We start from the raw sequence: 23412 nt of genomic DNA on the forward strand, positions 1-23412 counted from the left end.
TAGCCCTAAGAGTATGTTCAAACTGAGTTTTTTGGAGTGGATCTGGATGCGGAATCCGCCTCAAAAAAACGTATCCCATTGACTTCAATGGGAGCAGCTCACTTCTTTTTTCTGTTAGTAGCGGAAAAAAGAAGCAAGCTGCCCTATTTTGCTGAGAATTCCGTGGCTGACTCAGTTGCGGCTTCCGCGGCGCGAGGCTCCCTCCCGATTAGACCACTTCTTCGGGCGTAATCCTGAGCAGAATGCCACAACCGGATGCTGATGCACTGCTAGCCGCGCGGAATTGTTCACACACAGCATGTAAATTCCGTCGTGTGAACATACCCTAATTTTTTTAACCCACTCTGAGCCACCACCATCAGCTGAAATTTTCCTTATTTGCTTTTATAACAGTACGTGAAATCATCCATAAAATATGACTTAAACAAGTGAGGAAGATGGAAGACTACAGAAGGACTTATGGCTGGCCTCAACAAGAACGCTACTCAATCTTTCCACAGCTCAGACGTGGACGCAGGCAGATGACGCTCCATTACTACGTGTAAGCTCCACGTCGTCAGGATGTATGAATGGGAGGCGGGGCTGTCGGTTCGTGGGCGGAGCTGTGTACGCCCGGAACTAGCCTGCTGTTCTGCTTCAATATTCATGTGTAGCTCCGCCCAGCCGATATAACCCGCCAATGCCCTTGCTCCATTCCTGCTATCTGTCACAGGTTCGGGAAGTAGAGTGAGGAGAGTAGCGGAGGTGAGTTAGTCAGCTGGCACTCAGGTCCGGAGTCACAGCGCGTAGGTAAGTGTGGTGCAGTGTATTTATTCCCGGGCAGTGATGCTTTCGTGTAGTGGACCCCTAGTGGTCAGTGCTCTTCTGGTAGCCTGTCTTACTTAAAGGGTATGTCCAGGTGTGACATGAAGATGCTGTGGGTCGTGTACAGGAATGATCTATGTTGTCTCCATCATCCATATCTATCTCATGGCCGACACATCCTTATAGAAACACAGTAGTGTTAAATTTTACTGCAGCAAGTTGTGAATATGTTCCTAAAAAATCTTAACGTTTAGTCTGGTCTGAAAGAATTATTGTCCCCAAAACACTATTGTCTCCCATTACATCTCCTTAGCTGTGCTGGGGTACAAGGGAAGGAGACGGCACTACTGTGCTGCATACATAGACTTCTAACACTTCTGGCTCCAGCTTCCATAGAGGGTGACATGGCTACACTGGAGCTGCCAGTACAACACTAGCCATTTACAGCCCCATGTATCTTGTATGCTGGAGTGGTGGGGTTTCATGTGGCTGATGCTTTATGAATATGGACACGGTCAGGAAAAGAAATACCAGTTGTTCCAGATAGACAAAAAGAAAAGGCAGGGCGGACCTGAATATAGTGACGTCATCTCTTTCACCTGTATGTCCCCACCCAAAAGGTGTATTAATGTACGTGACTAAACTACTAATACACTGCCAATAATGGCGTCTGAGGAAGAATCTAGTAATGTACTCTCTAGTATTACATGTATAGCCAAATATTCATAGGCCTTATTTATCTGCAACCGATGCATGATATATATATATATATATATATATATATATATATATATATATATATATATATAATTTTTTTTTTTTTTTTTTTTTTTTTTTTCTCTTAGGTTTAGTTGATATATTCATTGTGGAGATGGACCTGGAGACTGTCAGTCAATTGTTTTAGTAAAAAAATCTTGTTTTCCGAACACACACAGCCACTTTCATTTGGCTCTCCATGCAAAATCAGTTTTAGAAACCGTCTCAAAAGCTGACTTCAAACTTTGTTTTAAAACCCTTTGATTTCAATGAGTTGTAGAAACCATCCACAGGTGTGTTTGGAACATTTGTCTGGTATCCTCTTTGGCACAGAGAGAAAAGTTGGACTTGCATGACTTTTTTTCTCTGTTCGAAAAATAAGGATTTCAGATGGACAGCAGCCAATCCGTGTGGTTGTGTGTGTGTGTGTGTGTGTGTGTGTGTGTGTGTGTGTGTGTGTGTGTGTGTGTGTGTGTTTTTTATTTATTTTCAATTGAATCATTACATTTAGGCAGACGCTGTGTGACAGTGAGGTGTAAGTGTGTACGTGCCATATTCATACCCAGAAACTTTTTTTTTTTTTTTTTTTTTCCTTCCTGAACTACTTCTCGTGTGGCAGTGTTCCTTATTACCATTTCCAGGAACACTACCTCCTTTGTGCGCTTTATTACTCTATCCTGAAGCTAAGGGAGTAGATTCATGTTTCTAATTAACATTGTAGGTAAGATTCTTAAGATGTTAACTGCAAACTTCTGCTTCCTCACTTACTAAAACCAGGAAAAAATATTTTCTATTTTTTCTTTTTTTCCCCAGATTTGAATAACCATGGCTGAAAAGGTTTTAGTAACAGGAGGTGCTGGCTATATAGGTAGCCACTGTGTCCTAGAGCTGATCGAGGCTGGGTATGAACCCATAGTCATAGACAACTTTCACAATGCTATTCGAGGTAAGCTGGATAATACATAACATGTATAATAATACATAATATATCCAATCTTTACAGCTGTGCTGCATCTGTTTAGAGTTTGCGTATGTGTTGTTTTCATTGATAACTGATCATGTATGTGACTAGAAGTATACAGTATGTAAGTAACACGTTGTGCTATTTCAGCTACATACAGACAAGCATTAGCTGTCATATAACCAGGCTCCTATGTAGGATTTATAACACTTCTTACCTTAGACAGTTTATATCTTTTCTTTGGAAGCGTTAAGTTTGGCGTTTCCATTGGTAGAAACCTTTTTAAAGGTAGTTTCATGTGGTTACACTGTTGCTTTGCAGCAATGGGGTCTTGGGTTCAAATTTGACCAAGGACAACATCTGCATGGTGGTTTTTATGATCTCCCTGTGCTTGTGTGGGTTTTCTCCAGGTACTTTAGTTTCCTTCCACAGAGGCAAACTGGCTTCTGTTAAAACTGACCCTTGTGGGTACTGGGGCTGAGCACCTGTATGGCAGCCGCTAACTCCACAATGCTTCCTGCGCTTTGAGTCTCTTGAATGATAAAAAGTGTGTTACAAATGTTTGTCTTTGTCATCAGGTGTGTTCTGTAATGGCACTCCTCTGTTTGACTATAGGGCCGTGAAAATCCTTTCCCTAGAATAAGTATGGTCAGGAAAGCACTTCATAGGTAAATGTGTAGTAATAACGGTTTAAGGCTGGGGTCCAACTGCCCGGAAATGTCACGATTTGGCTGCGACGGAAACGCCGTGGTAAAAATCGCAGTGTTTTACAGTACTTGGGAATCCCATGCCCACTTTGCAGGGAAAAAAAATCGCACCGCGGACATGCTGCGACTTCCAAAACCTTTGCGGTTTTGAAAATCGCAGCGTGTCAATTATAGCTACGGAAACGCCGGCGACTTTACTACAGATATAATTGTAACAGTCCACGGAGGAAAATTCCGTAAACTTTCTGTCAAAAGCGCTGTGGGAAGAACCATAATGCGTTCACGCTGCGATTCTTCCCACGGAAATGCAGCTTTTTTTTTTTTTTTTTTTTTTTTTTTTTTAGCCAAAGCCAGGAGTGGATTAAGCAGAGGCAAAAGTGTAAAAATTTCCTTTATATTTACCATTCCTTTTGTAGCCATTCCTGGCTTTGGCTAAAAAAATACTCAGCAAAATCTATGACCTAAAGGGAAATGCCCACAGGAAAATGGCCAACGTGGCCCAATGTGCGTGAGTGCCTTTGGATGAAGTGAACGAGGCGGAGAAGAAGACAGAGGCCGTCTTTGGAGAGTTTTCAAGCAGCACCCAATGCTGTTTGAGTGCAGGGTAACGCCCCCAGTGCTGCGAGAACACTCCTTTACATAAGGAAGAAACAAGATATTTCTCAGGAACGGCGGCGCAGATCAGTATAATAAAGATAAGAGAAGAATAATAGCCTTTAAGACTATTCCTACGTGTTTTTTTTTTTTTTTTTGTTTTTTTTTAGTTTAAAAAGGGTTTCTAATGATAGAATCCCTTTATTGCATATTAAATATATAATTTAATAAGTCTGTCGTTTGGCTCTAATATCCCCACGTTTCCAAAAAGTAAATATCGTTAGCCGTGTTACCCCTATTTTGTGTGATCTGTGAGTATACTGGCATCTTGTCTTACTGTAAAGTGTTGAGTGGTGGCAGTTGTGGATGCATGCATGTGAAAGAGTACTTCACCCCTGTGTATCGGATGAGTGGGAAAAGTGTGGAAGCGGAGTTCCCTCTATGATTGCATCTAGAGTCAAAGGTTTGTGTGTGGGAGAGGAGTACGGCTAACCACATAATTGGTATACTGTGAGTGGATTTTTCTTGGGTGTCTTGTCAAAGTTATATTTATTGACTGTGAAAGAGTAGTGCTTGCACCATAACATGTAATGCCGTTTTTTTTTTTTTTTTTTTGTTAAAAACACCTGCTTTGTCTTAAGGTGCAAACGGTCTACCAGAAAGTCTGCTAAGGGTGCAAGAGATTGTTGGCAAAAAGATTGAATTTGAAGAAGTGGATCTCTTGGACCAGACTGCACTAAACAATCTGTTTAGTAAGGTATAAATAACTGAACCATGTAATTTATAGAGCTACTGTCTGTACTTGAGCATATGTTCCAGTTATGCTTCTGTATCTGCCACCAAGAACAAAATGCTAAATTCCAAACCTCATTTTATTTCTGCTATGCTTCTCAATAATTTGGAGTGGTTTTGTTTCCACCCATTAAAAAATATGGTCCTTGGAAGGTTGTATGTAAACAGCTCTTATTTTCCAAGTGGTCGCTATAGAATCCCACAGTCCATCTGGGTTGCCATATGTAGTATATGCCAAGTTTTGGGGTGCCAATACATTAATAACAAAACTTACTGAATCTTTATAATTACAGAATATTTTAAAAGGGGATTTATTAATAGTACAGGGAAGTTTAAAGGGATCCTATCACTCAGACATGGTTTTGTTTTTTGTTTTTTTTTCCGTTTTTTTGTTTGTTTTGTTTTTCCCTCCAAGTACCACGTCGGAATAGCCTTAAGAAAGGCTATTCGTCTCCTACCTTTCATTGTCTTCTCCGCGCCGCCGTTCACCTACAATCCCGGTTCTTGTCGGTATGCTAATGTGCTCTCTCGCAGCACTGGGGGCATCTCCAATGCTGCGAGAGAACTCTCTCCAGCGCCACCTCCTCTTCTTCAGCAGCGTCATCTTCAGCCTCTTCTTCTGGTGGTGGCTTGTAACTTCTAAGGCCTTGGGCAGAGCAGACTGCGCAATACTTCCAATACTGTGCAAGCGGCCATTTTCTCGTGGCCTGTGGGCATGCGCAGTCTGCTCTGCCCAAGGCCTTAGAAGTTACAAGCCACCGCCGGAAGAAGAGGCTAATGATGACGCTGCTGAAGAGGAGGCTGTGCTGGATAGAGTTCTCTCCCAGCACTGGGGATGCCCCCAGTGCTGTGAGAGAGCTCATTAGCATACCGACAAGAACCGGGATTGACGGTGGTGCGGAGTGGACGACAAAAGGTAGGAGATGAATAGCCTTTCTTAAGGCTATTCCAACGTGGTACTTACAAAAAAAATCATGTCTGAGTGATAGGTAATCCTTTATTTAAAGGGATCCTAACTAAGGGATAGAAACCTAGGCAAATACATAGGTCTAGGGTGGGGAAGTGTCTAATTCATTGTGTGCAGTCTTGTGTATCTGCACAAACACTCACAGCCCATACATTACACTTCACTGGAACACCTTCAGAATGCTGTTTTAGCCAATCCACGTAATCCTTTTTACAGTTTGCAGACAATAGTGGAAAGGTCAGCACCTTCCCAGAGGTGGCAGAATTGTGTCCAGAGTTATCCTTGTTAAAAAATTCAAACAGGCTACAGAAGTCCTTGTTTCCCCCATGATCTGGGAGAATCCCCATGGGATAAGGGCTACATCCTTTACTTGGTCTCCAGAGCATGTTGATCTTTCATAAGGGTGTGTTCACATGGAGTTTTATTGCAGGTGGATTTTGACGCGGAGGCCGCCTCAGAATCTGGTCCAAAAAATGGCTACCTGTGACTGGATGCCAGTGCAGTGCATACAGTCCACCAGCATCCAGTTGCAGCGTTCCGCTCCGGATTAGACCAGAATGAATGGGCCTAGTCGGAAAGGAGTGTCTTACCATGGCAGAATCTGCGTAAAGAAAGGGCATGTCACTTATTTTTTTCCGCAAGAAAGGAACCCATTGAATTCAAAGGAGGCGTTTTGGGTTTTTTTACGCGGATTCCGCGTCAAAATCCGGACCAAAAACTCCCGTATAAACCCAGCCTAAGATACACTTTGAATATGATCCTAGAGTTTAGACTATCTTTATCTCTCTTTAGGCAAATACTCTAGGTATAAAACAAATACAGGAGAATTTGAATAATTTTAAGACTGACAAATAAATGAATCGCTCACTTTCTTTGATCTGATTATTTATTTTTTTAATTCAAACAGCACAAATTCTCTGCTGTTATGCACTTTGCCGGCTTGAAGGCTGTTGGAGAATCTGTGCAGAAACCCCTGTTGTATTATAAAGTGAATCTTACTGGCACCATCCAGCTTTTGGAGGTAAGGAATAAAGCTCAATTCAATTCTATTTCACAAGCGTTTTGACTGGTTTTTATTATCATTCTACAGAATTGTGAATACAGCTCTGGCCTCTTAGCAGCTTTGTGTCAGACCTTTTTGCATCCTAAATGAAACTTGCTAGTTTCCAAAATAATGTTTCTACCCACTTCAACCAGATGATGGCTCCCCTCTCTCAACCCCTTCTCTTGACTCCCTTGTACAAAAAAAGAATATATTACTTAACCCCTAAATTCTGTACCAACAAAAAATAAAACTGGTGCTGCAAATCATAAATTCACATCCAGGTGAATGAATTTTTATTTTTTTAATTCAGTTTTGACAAAGTACAACTTATCCCACAAAAACAAAGCTCTATTGTATTCATATATGTGAAGTACAGTGTTTCTTAGGCTCCTGATCAGATACCATCTTGGTTTGTGGACTCCTCTGTCCTCTCCCCCATACTGTAAGCCTATCTATTATCAGTAGTAACTATGATAGGAGTAAACTCTCATCTGGTGTAACATTTCAATTACATAAGGATACAAGTTCTTTTATCAGGGCAGAATAAGATCACATGACCCAGTGGAGGAGAAAGATTGCTTGAATTTTTAAATAGCAAGCACAAACTAAACACATGAATACTAGCTGAATTATGTATATTGGAGGAATAGCTATGCAGAAATAATTTGCACGGTCTCTTATGTAATTTGATTTTTGATGCGTTGTTTTTTTGGTTTTTTTTCTTTTGTTTTTTTTCTGCTGCTCATTTGATCATTTTGTAGAGACTTCGGTAAAATATTTGATATTCTTGCTCCAGGTCATGAACTCTCATGGTGTAAAGAAAATCGTATTTAGCAGCTCTGCCACAGTGTATGGTGACCCCAAATATCTTCCAATAGATGAGAAGCACCCAGTTGGGGGATGCACAAACCCTTATGGAAAAACAAAATATTTTATTGAAGAGATGATTCAGGATCAGTGCAAAGCTGAGGGGGTGAGTATTAATAGTATACAGTTGTATGGAACTGTAATACAGAACCACATTCCTTTAAAAAAACAAACAAAAAAACAACTTGTATGATATGTAAAGTGGATTTTTATGGACTCTGACAGGAAAAAAGTTCTAATAGTTTCCATGGCATTTGACATACTACAGCCTACAGTAGCAACCCAGTAGATGAGTTCTTAATAAATCATATCCACATGCTACAACTAAAACCTGCGGAGCAATGTGACCTGTACTTTCAGGTCTTAGAGGATCTGTTGTCAAGTACAAAATACTAAATGCCATACATAATTTGATTCTGGCTGTGCCCCTGATCAATTTTTTATTTTTACTTTTAACATTCATCAAAATATGTAAGGTTATATGTAAATTAACTGTTATTAACCAAGTAGCTGGTGCCCCTTTTAAATATATATATATATATATATATATATATATATATATATATATATATATATATATATACACACACACACACAGTCCTATGAAAAAGTTTGGGCACCCCTATTAATCTTAATCATTTTTAGGTCTAAATATTTTGGTGTTTGCAGCAGCCATTTCAGTTTGATATATCTAATAACTGATGGACACAGTAATATTTCAGGATTGAAATGAGGTTTATTGTACTAACAGAAAATGTGCAATATGCATTAAACCAAAATTTGACCGGTGCAAAAGTATGGGCAACTCAACACAAAAGTGACATTAATATTTAGTAGACCCTCCTTTTGCAAAGATAACAGCCTCTAGTTGCTTCCTGTAGCTTCTAATCAGTTCCTGGATCCTGGATGAAGGTATTTTGGACCATTCCTCTTTACAAAACAATTCAAGTTCAGTTAAGTTTGATGGTCGCCGAGCATGGACAGCCCGCTTCCAATCATCCCACAGATGTTCAATGATATTCAGGTCTGGGGACTGGGATGGCCATTCCAGAACATTGTAATTGTTCCTCTGCATGAATACCTGAGTCGATTTGGAGCAGTGTTTTGGATTGTCTTGCTGAAATATCCATCCCCGGCGTAACTTCAACTTCGTCACTGATTCTTGAACATTATTCTCAAGAATCTGCTGATACTGAGTGGAATCCATGCGATCCTCAACTTTAACAAGATTCCCGGTGCCGGCATTGGCCACACAGCCCCAAAGCATGATGGAACCCCCACCAAATTTTACAGTGGGTAGCAAGTGTTTTTCTTGGAATGCTGTTTTTTTGGACGCCATGCATAACGCCTTTTTGTATGACCAAACAACTCAATCTTTGTTTCATCAGTCCACAGGACCTTCTTCCAAAATGAAGCTGGATTGTCCAAATGTGCTTTTGCATACCTCAGGCGACTCCGTTTGTGGCGTGCTTGCAGAAACGGCTTCTTTCTCATCACTCTCCCATACAGCTTCTCCTTGTGCAAAGTGCGCTGTATTGTTGACCGATGCACAGTGACACCATCTGCAGCAAGATGATGCTGCAGCTCTTTGGAGGTGGTCTGTCCTTGACTGTTCTCACCATTCTTCTTCTCTGCCTTTCTGATATTTTTCTTGGCCTGCCACTTCTGGGCTTAACAAGAACTGTCCCTGTGGTCTTCCATTTCCTTACTATGTTCCTCACAGTGGAAACTGACAGGTTAAATCTCTGAGACAACTTTTTGTATCCTTCCCCTGAACAACTATGTTGAACAATCTTTGTTTTCAGATCATTTGAGAGCGGGCTGTCCATGTTCGGCGACCTTCAAACTTAACTGAACTTGAATTGTTTTGTAAAGAGGAATGGTCTAAAATACCTTCATCCAGGAACTGATTAAAAGCTACAGGAAGCGACTAGAGGCTGTTATCTGTGCAAAAGGAGGATCTACTAAATATTAATGTCACTTTTCTGTTGAGGTGCCCATACTTTTGCACTGGTCAAATTTTGGTTTAATGCATATTGCACATTTTCTGTTAGTACAATAAACCTCATTTCAATCCTGAAATATTACTGTGTCCATCAGTTATTAGATATATCAAACTGAAATGGCTGCTGCAAACACCAAAATATTTAGAACTAAAAATGATTAAGATTAATAGGGGTGCCCAAACTTTTTCATAGGACTGTATATAATTTTTTTTTATTTTTTTTTTTTGAGAAAAACAAATTCCCACTCACTTGGTGACTAAGATATTAAATCTTAAAAAAAACCCAAACAAAACAACCAATTTGAATGAGGGCACAGGGGCAAACAATGTATGACATTTTGGCAATTTTCAGTCTTTTGACGATATAACATGCAGCAATTTCTGCAGGCGTGCCTCAGCAAACATGCCTGATTTTTAGGTGATCTTTGTAATGGTGGCTTGCAGGAGAATGTACTGCTGAATTTCCCTGATGAAAATTCAGCATTTCATTTAGCGTGTCCCCAGCCATATGGTGTACTTGGATTTCCCATAGTTCTTTATGAAACAACCATACAGACTTGGTGGGAAAGATTTATCAAGGCTGGCAGATTACATTTGGGTGTTGAGCTCCCTAACGCCGAGTTCACACTCCATTCCCCCCCCCCCTCCAGGAAAGTAACCTGGGTGAAGGAGCTAACCCTCATAATAAATGTGCACTAAACATTGTGTTGTGGTTTGTTTGTTTTTTGTTTTTGTTGTTTTTTTTTTTTGTTTGTTTTGTTTTTTTTTATGACATAGCTTTGCCATACGTATGAGCCAATAGGGATAATAGAGACATGTTTTGTTGACAAAGCTTGGTTAGATTGAACAAGTCTTGGTACTTGGTAGTGCATTTTGTTTATAGTTATGAAAAAAAAAATGTTTTTATATGTGCTGTCCTTTCTAGGAATGGTGTGCTGTATTATTAAGATATTTTAACCCCATTGGAGCCCATGTGTCTGGTCGCATTGGAGAAGATCCCCAAGGAATTCCAAACAACTTGATGCCATATGTTTCTCAGGTTTGTTGGTGCTCATTCTTTTCGTCTAGTTATCTATCCAATTAATATTATGCTGCAGCTTTTTCTTTTCTATCACCATTGTACATCGTTATGTGCCAAATGATTTTTTTATATTTTTTTATTTTTTGTGTACCAATGCTAGAGAATTTAAGTCTGCTCCTATGATGAGACTGAATTGCATAGGTGGCAGTAACTTCATTGTGTATTTGTTGCTTGCTTCTGTGGTAATGAGGAGGGGAAAAGGGGAAGGGTGCAGGAAGTGCACTACAATGTTCTCCATTTTATGATTGTAAATTTATTTTTTTTTTATTTTTTTTGGGGGGGAGAGAGCGCCAGGGTGGTTATGTGGTGGACATGCATGAGCATATAAAAATTACTCAAGGAGCAGTTTCATGTTTCCATTCTTGAAAATTATCAGAAAATAGTTATTGTGCCCTGTCAGTAACTAATGAGCGCTTTCATCATTACTGACTTAAATACTTATTGGCTACCAGTACGGCCTGAAGAGTGAGTGGTGAGTATAGGTCTCAATGCTCCCTGCTCCAACTCTGTGCTTTTGAAGTTGGAGTTTCTCTGGCATAGTGAGAGTATTGAAAAGCATACTCGCTTCTCACTCCCTGGGTCCATTATACTGTGTGGGAGCAACAAAAAGGGGCATTCTACTGTGTATGGGGTCTCTAAAGGGAATATTATACTGTGTCTTAGTAGATTTCTACCATTGCGTTGCAAAGATTGAAAGCCACGGGGTAAATTGGCATGCTGTGTTGAAAACCTACTGTGCACATTACTTTGCACTGTGGGTTTTAGTCTCAGCATGTGGTTGAGATTTGACGAATTCACTAAGCAAAATGCACCAGAATTCTGTTATAATTTGTGCTAAACAAAAAAAAAAAAAAAACCTGTAATATATGCCTTGCACCACTGTTATCTTTTTTTTTTTTTTTTTTTTTTTTTTTTTTTTTTTTTTTTGCTACTTCTACAACTTTTGTGAAACTAGCATGGCTTTGCTGGAAAGAAGAGTGAACTAAGTGAAAGTGGGCAATGATCTAAGTTGCAAGTGTTATTTCCACTTGCTATAGCCACAATTACAGTTTATTTCTTACATGCAGGGGCAAGTCAGCCAATGCAGTTAATCCACCAAATTTGTTTTGCTATAAGCAATTTAATTATTATAATATATTGATATTGTAATTTTCAGGTTGCTGTTGGAAGACGGGAACATCTGAATGTATTTGGGGATGACTATAGCACATCTGATGGAACAGGTAAGTCTATACAAGGTGCATGGCTTAACTGTGACACCATTATGGTCCTGGGAGAGACAACGGGTGCATGTGAGCAGTTTGTTCCCTACCGCCAACCATCAACTAAAGATGGTCACAACCAAAATCTGTTGTGTTGGACTAGAATGAAAGACCTGTGGGTGATTTTTCTGTGGACATGTTTGTAGTAACGCACACTGAAAAACTGTATGTAACTTCCTGTTTTCAGCACTTCATTAGCATTAAACAACTTTTATCTGTTAATTTTCTTTCTGGGGTAGTTTGAACTCTTGTTGGAAGGTTCTTGGTTGCTGATGTGTTTGTTTGTTCGACCCAACGTTGTATGTCCCAATCAACCATCATTCAATTCACACCACAGTTTAAAATGTAATGTGTATGGCCAACTCTAGATATTCTGCTTGCAATAGAAAACAGGTTGTAAAATTTCCGCTAGCAATGCCCTTAGCATTTCCAGTGAGAGTCCATCCTGTACATTTGTACCGAATGCAGTATGTTGAATTTACGAAAGGGAGACTGTCGCTTCAAATGGTTGTATCTCTAAGACTAATCTTCCTGGTATCACATGAAAGCTGAGATTCTCCGCTTTTACAAGCTGCCTACATAGCGGCTCTAGCTATGCGAAAAACGCAGTTGTACTGATATCTTAGTCTTGTATATTTGCATTACAGGTGTTAGAGATTATATTCACATTGTGGATCTGGCCAGAGGTCACATTGCTGCTCTCAAGAAGCTTCAGGCCAGCAGTGGATGCAAGGTGATTACATGTTGTCACAAGGTATATACATGTGATACATGGTCTTATAAACTATTTACTTATGTCTGGTCTCTTACTGTCCTAAAATATAGGTATATAACCTGGGAACTGGCGTAGGATATTCTGTGCTTCAGATGGTAGCTGCAATGGAAAAAGCTTCAGGCAAAAAGGTTGGTTTAATAAACTTTAAGAGGGAACATTATTTGGCTTCTATTTACAATCTTATTTATTTTATTTATTTTTTTCAATTATAAGGTTCCTTATAAAATTGCACCAAGAAGAGAAGGAGACATTGCAACCTGTTATGCAGATCCTACTGTGGCTGCAGCAGAACTGGGCTGGAAGGCAGAATATGACCTGGACAGAATGTGTAAGTAGGAAGTAAAGGGACACTTAAAACTCACTTTGGGTATGTTCACACAGTTTCTTGTCATCGGATTTTGAGGCTTAAATGGGAGCCACTCGCTTATTATAATTTTCTGCTAGCTAGTAGCAGAAAAAGGAAGCGGGATGCCCTATCTTGCCGCAGCTGACTCAGCCATGGCGTCCGCAGTGAGAGACTTCCTCCCGATTAGGCCCATTCATTCGGGCCTAATTTGGAGCGGAATGTCGATGCAGTGCACCGGCATCCCATCACGGCTAGTAGCACGGTATGTTCACACGTGGAATCCATTTTCTGATGTGTGAGCATACCCTTAAACTGCTGGCATTCAAAAAATTCTCTTTTCAAATCTTCAGACAATTTAACTGTACAAACATCTAGCTATTTACTAGAGATATGTGGATTATGTTTAAATTATAAAGTTGCTAGTTATGAACATGTAGTTTGGGTCTATACTACCAGAGTCTTGAGTAAGGGAGAATTTTCATTTTATTTATTTTTGCTCTAAATATATCTAAATTTCTCTTAACAGGTGAAGATTTGTGGCGGTGGCAATCTTTAAATCCAGCAGGATTTGGTAACCTCTCTTGATGCGCTAGACGACAATTTCATAAATTCTTTGAAAGATCTATTCTAACTTTCTTTCTGGCAAATACTTATACTGTAGAAAATACTAGACTGTCATGCTCTAATCTGAACCTCAGGAAGTCTTCCAGTATAATGGTGCAACACCTAGTAAAAAAAAGTCACCCCTACCTCACATCTGAAAGTGTGTTTAAAGAAACTGGAAAGCACTCTGCCTTTTGTACTCCTAAAGCCAAATTGCCAATGTTGTTTACAAAAAACATGAAGAATCTGCATGTATCCTAATATCTGCCTAATGCAGAGGAAGGAGTCACATTCCTTAATTTATACTTTTTTATGTTTAACATATTAAATTTTGATTTGCAACTATACCTTTTATGTGAGTTCTGCATTTTGTTGTACACTATAGACTGGCATTGGGTAAATGGGAATCCCAAAAAATGCATGTGGTCACACACTTTGATAGCAGTTTACCAAAGAAAAGTTCAGTGCTTTATGTCCCAGACACCAAAAGGAAAACTTTCATATGGATTTAAAGAGTTTTTCCAACCAAAAAAATGTTGGATGACTTATACTTAGGAGATGTGATGAGTTATCAGAACAGTTCAAGACTCAGATCAGGTTACTGGAGATCAGCTCTCATTCACTTGAGATAATTATTACAATTATACACTTTGTTATAAAAGTTTATTTTGTTTTGTGTGTATTGGAACAATACAAAAATGAGGGGTCTTTTTTAAAAAAGACAATGATAATTTCATGCAAAACTCCAAAAACTAACCTCAACTCATTTTTGGCACTCAACTTAATTGTTTTATGATCTGAAGATCACTTGCCAGAAAACTGCACCTGGCAAGTTGTCCGTGAAGTATAGAGAAAAATCACAAAACACTGAGCTAAACAAAAAAGTAACAGACTACAGATACAGGAAAAAGGCCTTCAGGAGTCCAACTGAACTAACTGCAAATATGAGAATACACAAAGTATAGAGTTAAGAATAAATTTGAAACATGGCAAACTGACACTTTGCAAAGGATAGAATAAAGGGATCCTATCATTAAAACACTTTTTTTTTTTTTTTTTTTTTTTTTCCCCTCCCACGTGGGAATAGCCTTAAAGGCTATTCTTCTCCTACCTTTAGATGTCTTCTCCATGCCACTGTTCCGTAGAAATCCCAGTTTCCTTCGGTATGCAAATGAGTTTTCTCGCAGCACTGTGGGCAGGCCCCAGCACTCAAACAGCACTGGGGGAGTTGCCAATGCTGCAAGAGAACTCTCCAGTTCTCCAGAACTCCTCAATCTTCTTCAGGAACATCCTCTTCACGCATCTTCTTCCAGCACAGGCGGTCAAACTTGTAGGCCTCGGGCAGAGCCGACTGTGCATGCCCACAGGCCACATACTTACTGGTGGTGTGACACTCCCTCTCAACTAGGCCCATTCATTTGGGCCTAATCCAGAGCAGAATGCTACAAGTAGATGCCAGTGCACTGCACTGACATCCAGTCGTGGCAAGCCGTGGGAGGTGTTTGTTGGAGCAGATTCTGAGGTGGGTTCCCGCATCAAATCTGCTACAAAAAACTGTGTGAACTCAGCTTTGTTACACAAAAAACCCTACCTCAAATCCAAACTCTGAAGCAGTAAAAAACTAGGGCTCACTACACCTGGGACAGGCTATACTTGGGAACAAAATTGCTCAGATACTGAGGTATGTTATGGTGGAGAGCAAGTACTAGGCAGCAAGGATGTACTGAATTGCAATGGAATTCAAACTCTGATTATAGCAGCATTTTCAGGCAGACAAATCAATTCTGGACAGCACAAGTAACTGAAATTTAAGATTGGGAACTAACAACGTGCAAAACGGAGTTATATAGCCAGGAGCAGGAGAAATCAGAAAGGTAATTGGATAGCTGCCCTCTGAACTGCTCACAGCCTGTAAGGTGTCATCAGCACTGCAGAAAGACTTAACCCCTCAGAGAGAAAGCAGACGCACTAGAGCACTGGCCAGTGACACAACTCATTGTGCAATTAATGAGTGCTACCACACGCCAGTATGAACACTCTCCGGCTACAATACACAAACAGAATGTCATCCAGACACTCTGTGCGTGGCGCTAAGGGTTTATTCACATCTGCTTTTGTATTCTGTATTTGTGAACGGGGCATAACATGCTCAGACTTTAAAGACCAAGTCTTAACAATTTGGCTGCACACCCTTTGTGTGTGTGTTAAATATCTTGTATTTGCCGGTGAGACTTGTGTCCACTGTTAAATATCCGGACCTGGCCTTGTCCACGATAGGAAGAAGTCAGCTTGTTATAAATCAGTGTAGAGGTTTATTAATATCTTGAAGGAAAACACAGGAACAGGGAAAATGTCCAAATAACACAAATATCAGTCAATTGTCAATAGCTTACATCTTCAGAGAAGTTAAATCATCTGGATATCTTGTAGTTACAGCTTGGTTCATGCTTGTCATCTGGTTGGTGGACTTGGGCTGGTTACGACGTCCATGGATGTCCATCTGCCTGGACCACCCACCCTGGTGTTCCCAAAGACAGACCTCCTGGTCTTCCCCTGGTCTTCCCAAAGACAGACCCAGACATGTGTATTTCTTACTCATTTATATTCATGAGTGGGTGTTACCTTCCATCTTGTAGCTATGTAAGGAGATTTCTAAAATGGTCTACTCTAACCGCACCCATGCACCCAAAATATAAGACTATGATGTCAGTAGAGTGTTAACCCCATGTCTGCTAGAGAATATTGTAAATATATAATATTTAACATTTCCCCCTTTTGAGAGTGAAATATCTGTTTGAACTCTCAAGATATACCATACAACAATATTCATTCAATTAGATTATATCTTCTTTCTTCTTTGCTGAATACTGGAACTTAATTTTCATTAATTGTCCATATAATAATTTCATCAATTTGCGATACATTTTGACATTAGTAAACGTTATGGTATGTTATGGTAAACTGTGATCAAAGATGGAAACAATTTGATCCACTATCTAACCTACACCTGATGAAGGCTCTTCTTTCATCGTCTGGTCTTCTGGTCATCTCTTCTTCCGTCATAATAGAAGGCTTATTACCACAAATGTAGTTCTTGACTTAAAGTCCTTTAGATTTCCTCCGTGTTGTGCAGATATTATAACATTGTCCATTAAAGTTCATATTGTGAAGATATTGATATAACAGCAAAGTCCATATGTTATGTTTCACTTTACCAAGACATAGACTGTAGAGGAGTTTCCTTTGCTAATCACCTTGACCACCTGTCACTGTAGAATCATGTGACACTTCTGGAGCAATACTGCAAAAGCAAGGCAAGTGTGAATTCTGACATCATCCCTGCTGCTTGTCAGTAAGGTTCAGTCCTGGAATCTCAGTCTCTTGGATACACAATATCTGTATTCGGGTTTTATCATTCACAACCCTTTTGCTCACCAAACAACTTGAAGTCTTGAAATAGAGAGGATTCCACCAAACATTGATGAGGACGTCTTTATATCTGTCCAATCATCCGCTGATCAAAGGTTCCAAACTCCAGTAATAGTTTTTAAACACAGTCCTTGGCATAAGCTTAAGCATATAGCATCATACCTTCAGATTTTGTCTTTTCCCGCACATCTTCTTCTTGTAACTGTTAAAGTCTTTTTATTAACATTTGATATCAAACTTTATCATAATCTTGGACTTGATTGAAGATAAGTTTTCTTTCCCTAATAGCTAAGCCAAACTAGGCAATTAACTAAACTATAATATCACAGTGTACCATACCACTCATTTATATATCATACTTCTCTTTACATTGTATCAATATTTATATTTGACTTATTAAAATATTGATATTCAATACATTTATCAAACTATCAGATAATAGTACTTTGGATACAATAATCTATATAAACATCATATATCAACATATATATCTTTATATCTATATGTATGAATATATATGTGTAATTTACTTGTGATGACAAATTGCAACATAACTCTGAAATATAATGTGATTATTAATTACCATTCTATAGACAATCACAATATTTATTCTTTAGTTAGAACTTTTCACCAATTATACTAAACATATGTTCCTATATGAATGTGTTATATTATACTTAATCATACATTTTCTAAAGTTTAATCACTTTATTTCCTTTTTAATAAGATATTATTTTATTTTAAACATTCATTTATTAAATATCATTGTGTTCTTTATCTGAGACACAATATTAACCTTTATTCATAAAAACGTATGTGCCTAAAGTTTCCTCTTAACACCTCGTCTCTTCACAGATTCCTGTGACCTTCTTAACCTTTCAGATACCTCCAATACCAAGAATAGAGACAACACTTGTGCCAACACACTCTTGTCTCTGTCTTAAACTTAACTGTATATATTCTTGTGTACTGGCTGTATATGAATACCATATATATGAAATAAGTATATAAACATAAACTTTTCAAAATATGTCACATCCTATAATCAGAAGTTTGAAGAATAAACCAGAGACTATCTCTCTTGATATCCCATATCCTTTGATGATATTATGCTTCTCCTTTCATGAAGATGATTAGCTTATCTCATTTGCATATAAGACATATTTTTCCCAATGTTTGTTTTCCCAATGTTTGTTTTCCCAATGTTTGTAGATGTTGATGTGTGTAAGTGTATGCAAGTGTGTGTGTACATGTAAGAATACATAATGAATAATAATACAATAAATCAATACTGCAATACTGGCTATAGCTAACTAGATTTTCCCACCATAACTAATATATTTATTATCCCATGATCCAATTACCACAATAAACCTTTATTATTTGTCAGGTTTGAACAAATATATTGAAGATTATCTGTATCTTCTCAAAAGCTACTTTTTCCTACAGAATGTTCACCTAAAATAACCTTGCTTTGTAGTGCAGCTGTCACCTTTTCTCTCAGCTCATGTGACTTAAACACTTGGTTTTCCTGTAGGTATAAACATATGAGGTTCCTTTCAATGGATTTCACATATATTTGCTAATTTCCCAATTTAATATAGAGGATCATATAAGATAAAAAATAGAAAGAAATAGAAAAAGAAAATAGAAATAGAAAATAGAAAGAAATAGAAAATAGAAAGAAAATAGACGTCTCTTTGTTGGATATATTTTCCTTTTTTCCTTGTTGGATGCATCCTGATTTTCTTAGGCCTATTTGTGATGTCACAGATCTGTTGTATACACCAGTGGACACATAACACACATAACACTTATACTGACCAGCCCATCAGGGTCACAGGTCACAATGTGTTGCTGTCAATCAACTGACCACATGAACGAACACTTATTCTCACAGTAAGTAAGAGCTCCATGCCTAGTTGCATGCCTTCATACATAATGGATTATAACTTGAAAATCCTAAAAACATGGACTTTACATGAAACTATTGAAAAACATGCTTGAGGTAAGTTAGAACTTCTATCACTTTATCATGCATTGTTATTAGTCACACCATGTGAAATTAGTTTACTCATTAATAGTTAGACACTCCATGTATTCTTTTGGCTATAAGGAAAGAATGATGAATGAATGGACATCACTGATTGAACTGATCCATTTTTCCATATATCTATATCTGATGAGAAAAAATAGATAAACTTTAGCAAAAACCAAATTAATACAATAATGATTTTAACCAATGGAAAATTTAATAACTTTATGGATCCCTAGTACTATTTGATCATATTCATATAATGTACATAACATGTTCCTCCTCTCTCTGCATCCAGAGAGTGGACTATGACAAAAATCTGTCACCACACATCAGGCTCTCCTCCTATATGTGTGTGTATATATATAATAATATGATCCATAGTATTATTCACAATAGCATAATTAGGATTATTTTACAAACATTATCACATAATCATGTGGGTTATACCTGATCATTGGACTTCTCCTCATGTAAAAGGGATTTCTCTTTACATAGCCAGATAGTACATAAGTAAATACTCAATAGACAGTCATTCCTTCAGAGATACTTTTAAACTCGACCCCTGACCTTCCTGTCAATCACATCCCACAATAACTCCACCAGGTCATTAGAGAATGCCAAGCTTGCCCTTTTCCTAAAAATATTAGGTAGCTCAAATTCCTCTTGGTTACTGGGAAGATCTGACATTTTGGAGACAACTGGTACATTCCCAGATACATTCTTTTGCAGATACTCAATAGATTTGGCTGGCTGCAATTCTTTAATTTCAGTTAATAATGGAATTTCAATTTGTGGATTTTCTTGCATGGCATATGGTTTATATGCAACATGTAATTTCCTACGTTTCTCATAGATTTTGTCACTTTCCCTCCTATAAATAGGGGACACTTTAACATGATTTGACAGATGTCTCTTAATAGGCTTTGCTTTTTGCTTTGGACATACTCGATTTACATTTGACATATGTTTCTGATGTCTTCTGGCCATGTCCAATAAACTAGCAGCTTCAAATAAAGTCTTCTTATCTGACGCACTGGCAAGGGTGACTGCATCCAAGAATTTGAACTTTTTAACAAAACTTTTCACCATAGATGAAGAGTTCACCTTTTGAATGACAGTTTTGTATGTTCTCTCAAATTTAGACATGAATGCATATGTACATTCTTTTCTGCCAATCTTTATCTCATTCAGTATATCAGGTGTTGGCATGCTGTCACCTCTAGTGCACCAGATTAGTTTCTTTAATCTCTCCACATCACTGTCTTTTAACCATTCATTTGACTCATTATCATAAGACATTTTTGCAGACAAACGTTCTGTAAAATCAATAGGAAGCCATAATTTAAACAGTTTATTTCTCTGTTCAATATTTAGATCAAATTTCTCTGCATGGCTTTCAAAAATTTCTGAGTTTCTACACACATGGATCTTTACATCATATGTGGGAATGGCTTTACTCAGATTGATCAAATATTCCTGAGATTTTAATTTCAATTTAGTTTCTTGTATCATTTGTTCCTCACCATCTATGGCCATTACTGCCACATGGTGCTCTTTATCAACATATTGAGATTTCTCATCTGTCTGAACAGATTTATGCATACTATTACTTAATTTCTTTTCTGTTACCATGTCATTAAAAATCTTTACCAAAGAAGCTATATTCCTAAATACCTGCTTCTCTTTTGTAGAACAAATTCTATTTTCAATCTTAGAATTTGCCTGCTCACATTGTGTATACAAATCTTGCCATATACTCGCTAAATTGTCACTAGACACAATTTTAAACTCAACGTTACATTTTTTAGACAATGACTCAAATTTTTCCATACTTTAAAAGTAAAATCTTTACTCACCACTGTAGAAAGCTTCACCTTTAGCTTGTCCTTGGAACAGTTGGTCCCTGTCATCAGAACGTCTCAGTACGTCTGGCACTTGTGGTCCTTCTGTGTTTCCTCACAGGCTTTCCTCACACAGGCTTCCGTATCATATAACACGTACAACAGTCATCTGTATCTCACCAATATAAGTTCTTTTTCGAAGTCTTCCTGAAGCTTGCAATTCATACAACTTGCAAAATACTCCTCTCTTCCCCCTTAATTGTAAGTGAACGGAACGAGAAAAACAGGAAAAAAAACGACCGTGCTGGCTCGCCACTGTTAAATATCTTGTATTTGCCGGTGAGACTTGTGTCCACTGTTAAATATCCGGACCTGGCCTTGTCCACGATAGGAAGAAGTCAGCTTGTTATAAATCAGTGTAGAGGTTTATTAATATCTTGAAGGAAAACACAGGAACAGGGAAAATGTCCAAATAACACAAATATCAGTCAATTGTCAATAGCTTACATCTTCAGAGAAGTTAAATCATCTGGATATCTTGTAGTTACAGCTTGGTTCATGCTTGTCATCTGGTTGGTGGACTTGGGCTGGTTACGACGTCCATGGATGTCCATCTGCCTGGACCACCCACCCTGGTGTTCCCAAAGACAGACCTCCTGGTCTTCCCCTGGTCTTCCCAAAGACAGACCCAGACATGTGTATTTCTTACTCATTTATATTCATGAGTGGGTGTTACCTTCCATCTTGTAGCTATGTAAGGAGATTTCTAAAATGGTCTACTCTAACCGCACCCATGCACCCAAAATATAAGACTATGATGTCAGTAGAGTGTTAACCCCATGTCTGCTAGAGAATATTGTAAATATATAATATTTAACAGTGTGGGGGGGGGGTGGAGAGGGAGAGGAGTGTGGTGTGTTGTGGTGGAAATCAATCACTTTGTATAACCATCAACAAGCTACTGAACTGGAATTTTGGACCACTCTTCAGGTTTCTCATATTGGAAGGGTCCCTTCTCCCAACAGCAATTTTAAGATTTCTCCACAGGTGTTCAATGGGATTTACAGTTGGACCCATTGCTCGCCATTTCAGAACTCCCCAGCACTTTTTTTTTTTCCATCCATTTCTGGGTGTTTTTTTGGGTGTTTTTTTTTTTTTTTTTTTTTTTGTTTGTGGGGGCGCATTGTCCTGCTGGATTTAGGGTGCAAACTCGGCTTTCTGACACTGGACCCTGCATTGCAATATGAAATCTTTTGGTAATCTTCAGATTTCATAATGCCGTGCTCAGTCGAGTCTCCCAGTGCCAGAGGCTGCAAAACATCTTTGAATCTCCACCATATTTGACTGTTGGTACTGTGTTAAAGAGGACCTTTCATGGGTTTGGGCACAGGCAGTTCAATATACTGCTGGAAAGCAGACATTGCACTGAATTCGGCACACTATCGGCTTTCCTGATCTGTGCCCTGGATAAAGAGCTATCTGTGCCGGTACCGTAGCTCTTTACAGTCAGCAGAGGTCTGTCAGGTACGTCCTTCTCCACAGCAGCGCCTATCGAGCTGTACTGTGTGAGCGGGGAGGAACGCCCCCTCCGTCTGCTCAAAGTGCTCGTCCATAGATGAGTATTATCAGGAGGGAGGGAGGCGTTACACCCCGCTCACACTGTACAGCGCGATAGGCGCTACTTTGAAGAAGGACGTACCAGACTGACAGTAACGCCATTCTGACTGTAAAGCGCTACGATACCGGGACAGATAGCTCTTTACCTGGGGCACAGATCGTGAAAGCAGACAGTGCGCTGAATTCAGCACACTGTCAGCTTTCCAGCAGTATATAGAACTGCCTGTGCCCAAACCCATGAAAGGTCCTCTTTAACTTCTTTGTAGGCCTCATTTAATTTTTGGTAAACCATAGAATGATGTGCTTTACCAAAAAACTCTTTCTTGGTCTCATCTATCCACAAGATGTCTTCCCATAAGGATTTTGGCTTGCTCACATACATTTTGGCAAACTGCAGTCTAGCTTTGTGTCTGTCAGCAATTGGGTCCTCTTTGGTCTCCTGCTCTAGCGTTTAATTTCATTCAAATGTCGATGGATAGTTTGTGCTGACAGTGATGCACCCTGAGCCTGGAGGACATCTTGAATTTCTTTGGAATTTGATTGGGGCTGCGTATCCACCATGCAGGCTATCCTATGTTGCAACCTTTCAATTTTTCTCTTCCGTTCATGTCCAGGGAGATTAGGTACAGTGCTAGGGGTTGTAAACTTCTTATGTTGTGCACTGTGGACAAAGGAACATCAAGATATCTGGAGATGGAATTGTAATCTTGAGATTGTTGATATTTTTCCACAATTATAGTTCTCCAGTCATCAGCCAGTTCTCTTCTCTTTATGTTCTCCATGCTTAGTTTGGTGCACACAATGCAAAGACTTAATCATCTTCTATCCTTTTTATCTGGTTTTAGGAATGATTTTTCAGGAGTGCCAACACTTACAGCAATGACTGTAACAGTGTGACTGTTGGAGTGGTATATTAATGCCA

The 23412-nt window shown here is 38.8% G+C and overlaps 1 protein-coding gene across 1 annotated transcript; it reads left to right on the forward strand.

Annotated features, from left to right (window-relative positions):
* Window positions 1-678: 678 nt before the first annotated feature.
* On the forward strand, window positions 679-13898 carry GALE (UDP-galactose-4-epimerase). Its single transcript, XM_075262758.1, has 11 exons — window positions 679-789; window positions 2374-2506; window positions 4464-4579; window positions 6489-6602; window positions 7423-7599; window positions 10424-10537; window positions 11736-11802; window positions 12489-12574; window positions 12667-12744; window positions 12830-12944; window positions 13489-13898. The coding sequence occupies exons 2-11, from the start codon at window positions 2386-2388 to the stop codon at window positions 13545-13547; spliced, it is 1047 nt and encodes a 348-aa protein (XP_075118859.1). The 5' UTR covers window positions 679-789; window positions 2374-2385; the 3' UTR covers window positions 13548-13898.
* Window positions 13899-23412: the final 9514 nt, after the last annotated feature.

The sequence above is a fragment of the Leptodactylus fuscus genome, chromosome 2, assembly GCF_031893055.1.
Source record: "Leptodactylus fuscus isolate aLepFus1 chromosome 2, aLepFus1.hap2, whole genome shotgun sequence".
In the NCBI taxonomy this organism is placed as follows: domain Eukaryota; kingdom Metazoa; phylum Chordata; class Amphibia; order Anura; family Leptodactylidae; genus Leptodactylus; species Leptodactylus fuscus.

Bases quoted from the DNA above. Each gene is read 5' to 3' on its own strand.
- GALE (XM_075262758.1), top strand. From the start codon at position 2,386: ATGGCTGAAAAGGTTTTAGTAACAGGAGGTGCTGGCTATATAGGTAGC. The intron at 4,580-6,488 runs GTATAAATAACT...TAATTCAAACAG, and splicing joins TAAACAATCTGTTTAGTAAG to CACAAATTCTCTGCTGTTAT. The intron at 12,945-13,488 runs GTAAGTAGGAAG...TTCTCTTAACAG, and splicing joins ATATGACCTGGACAGAATGT to GTGAAGATTTGTGGCGGTGG.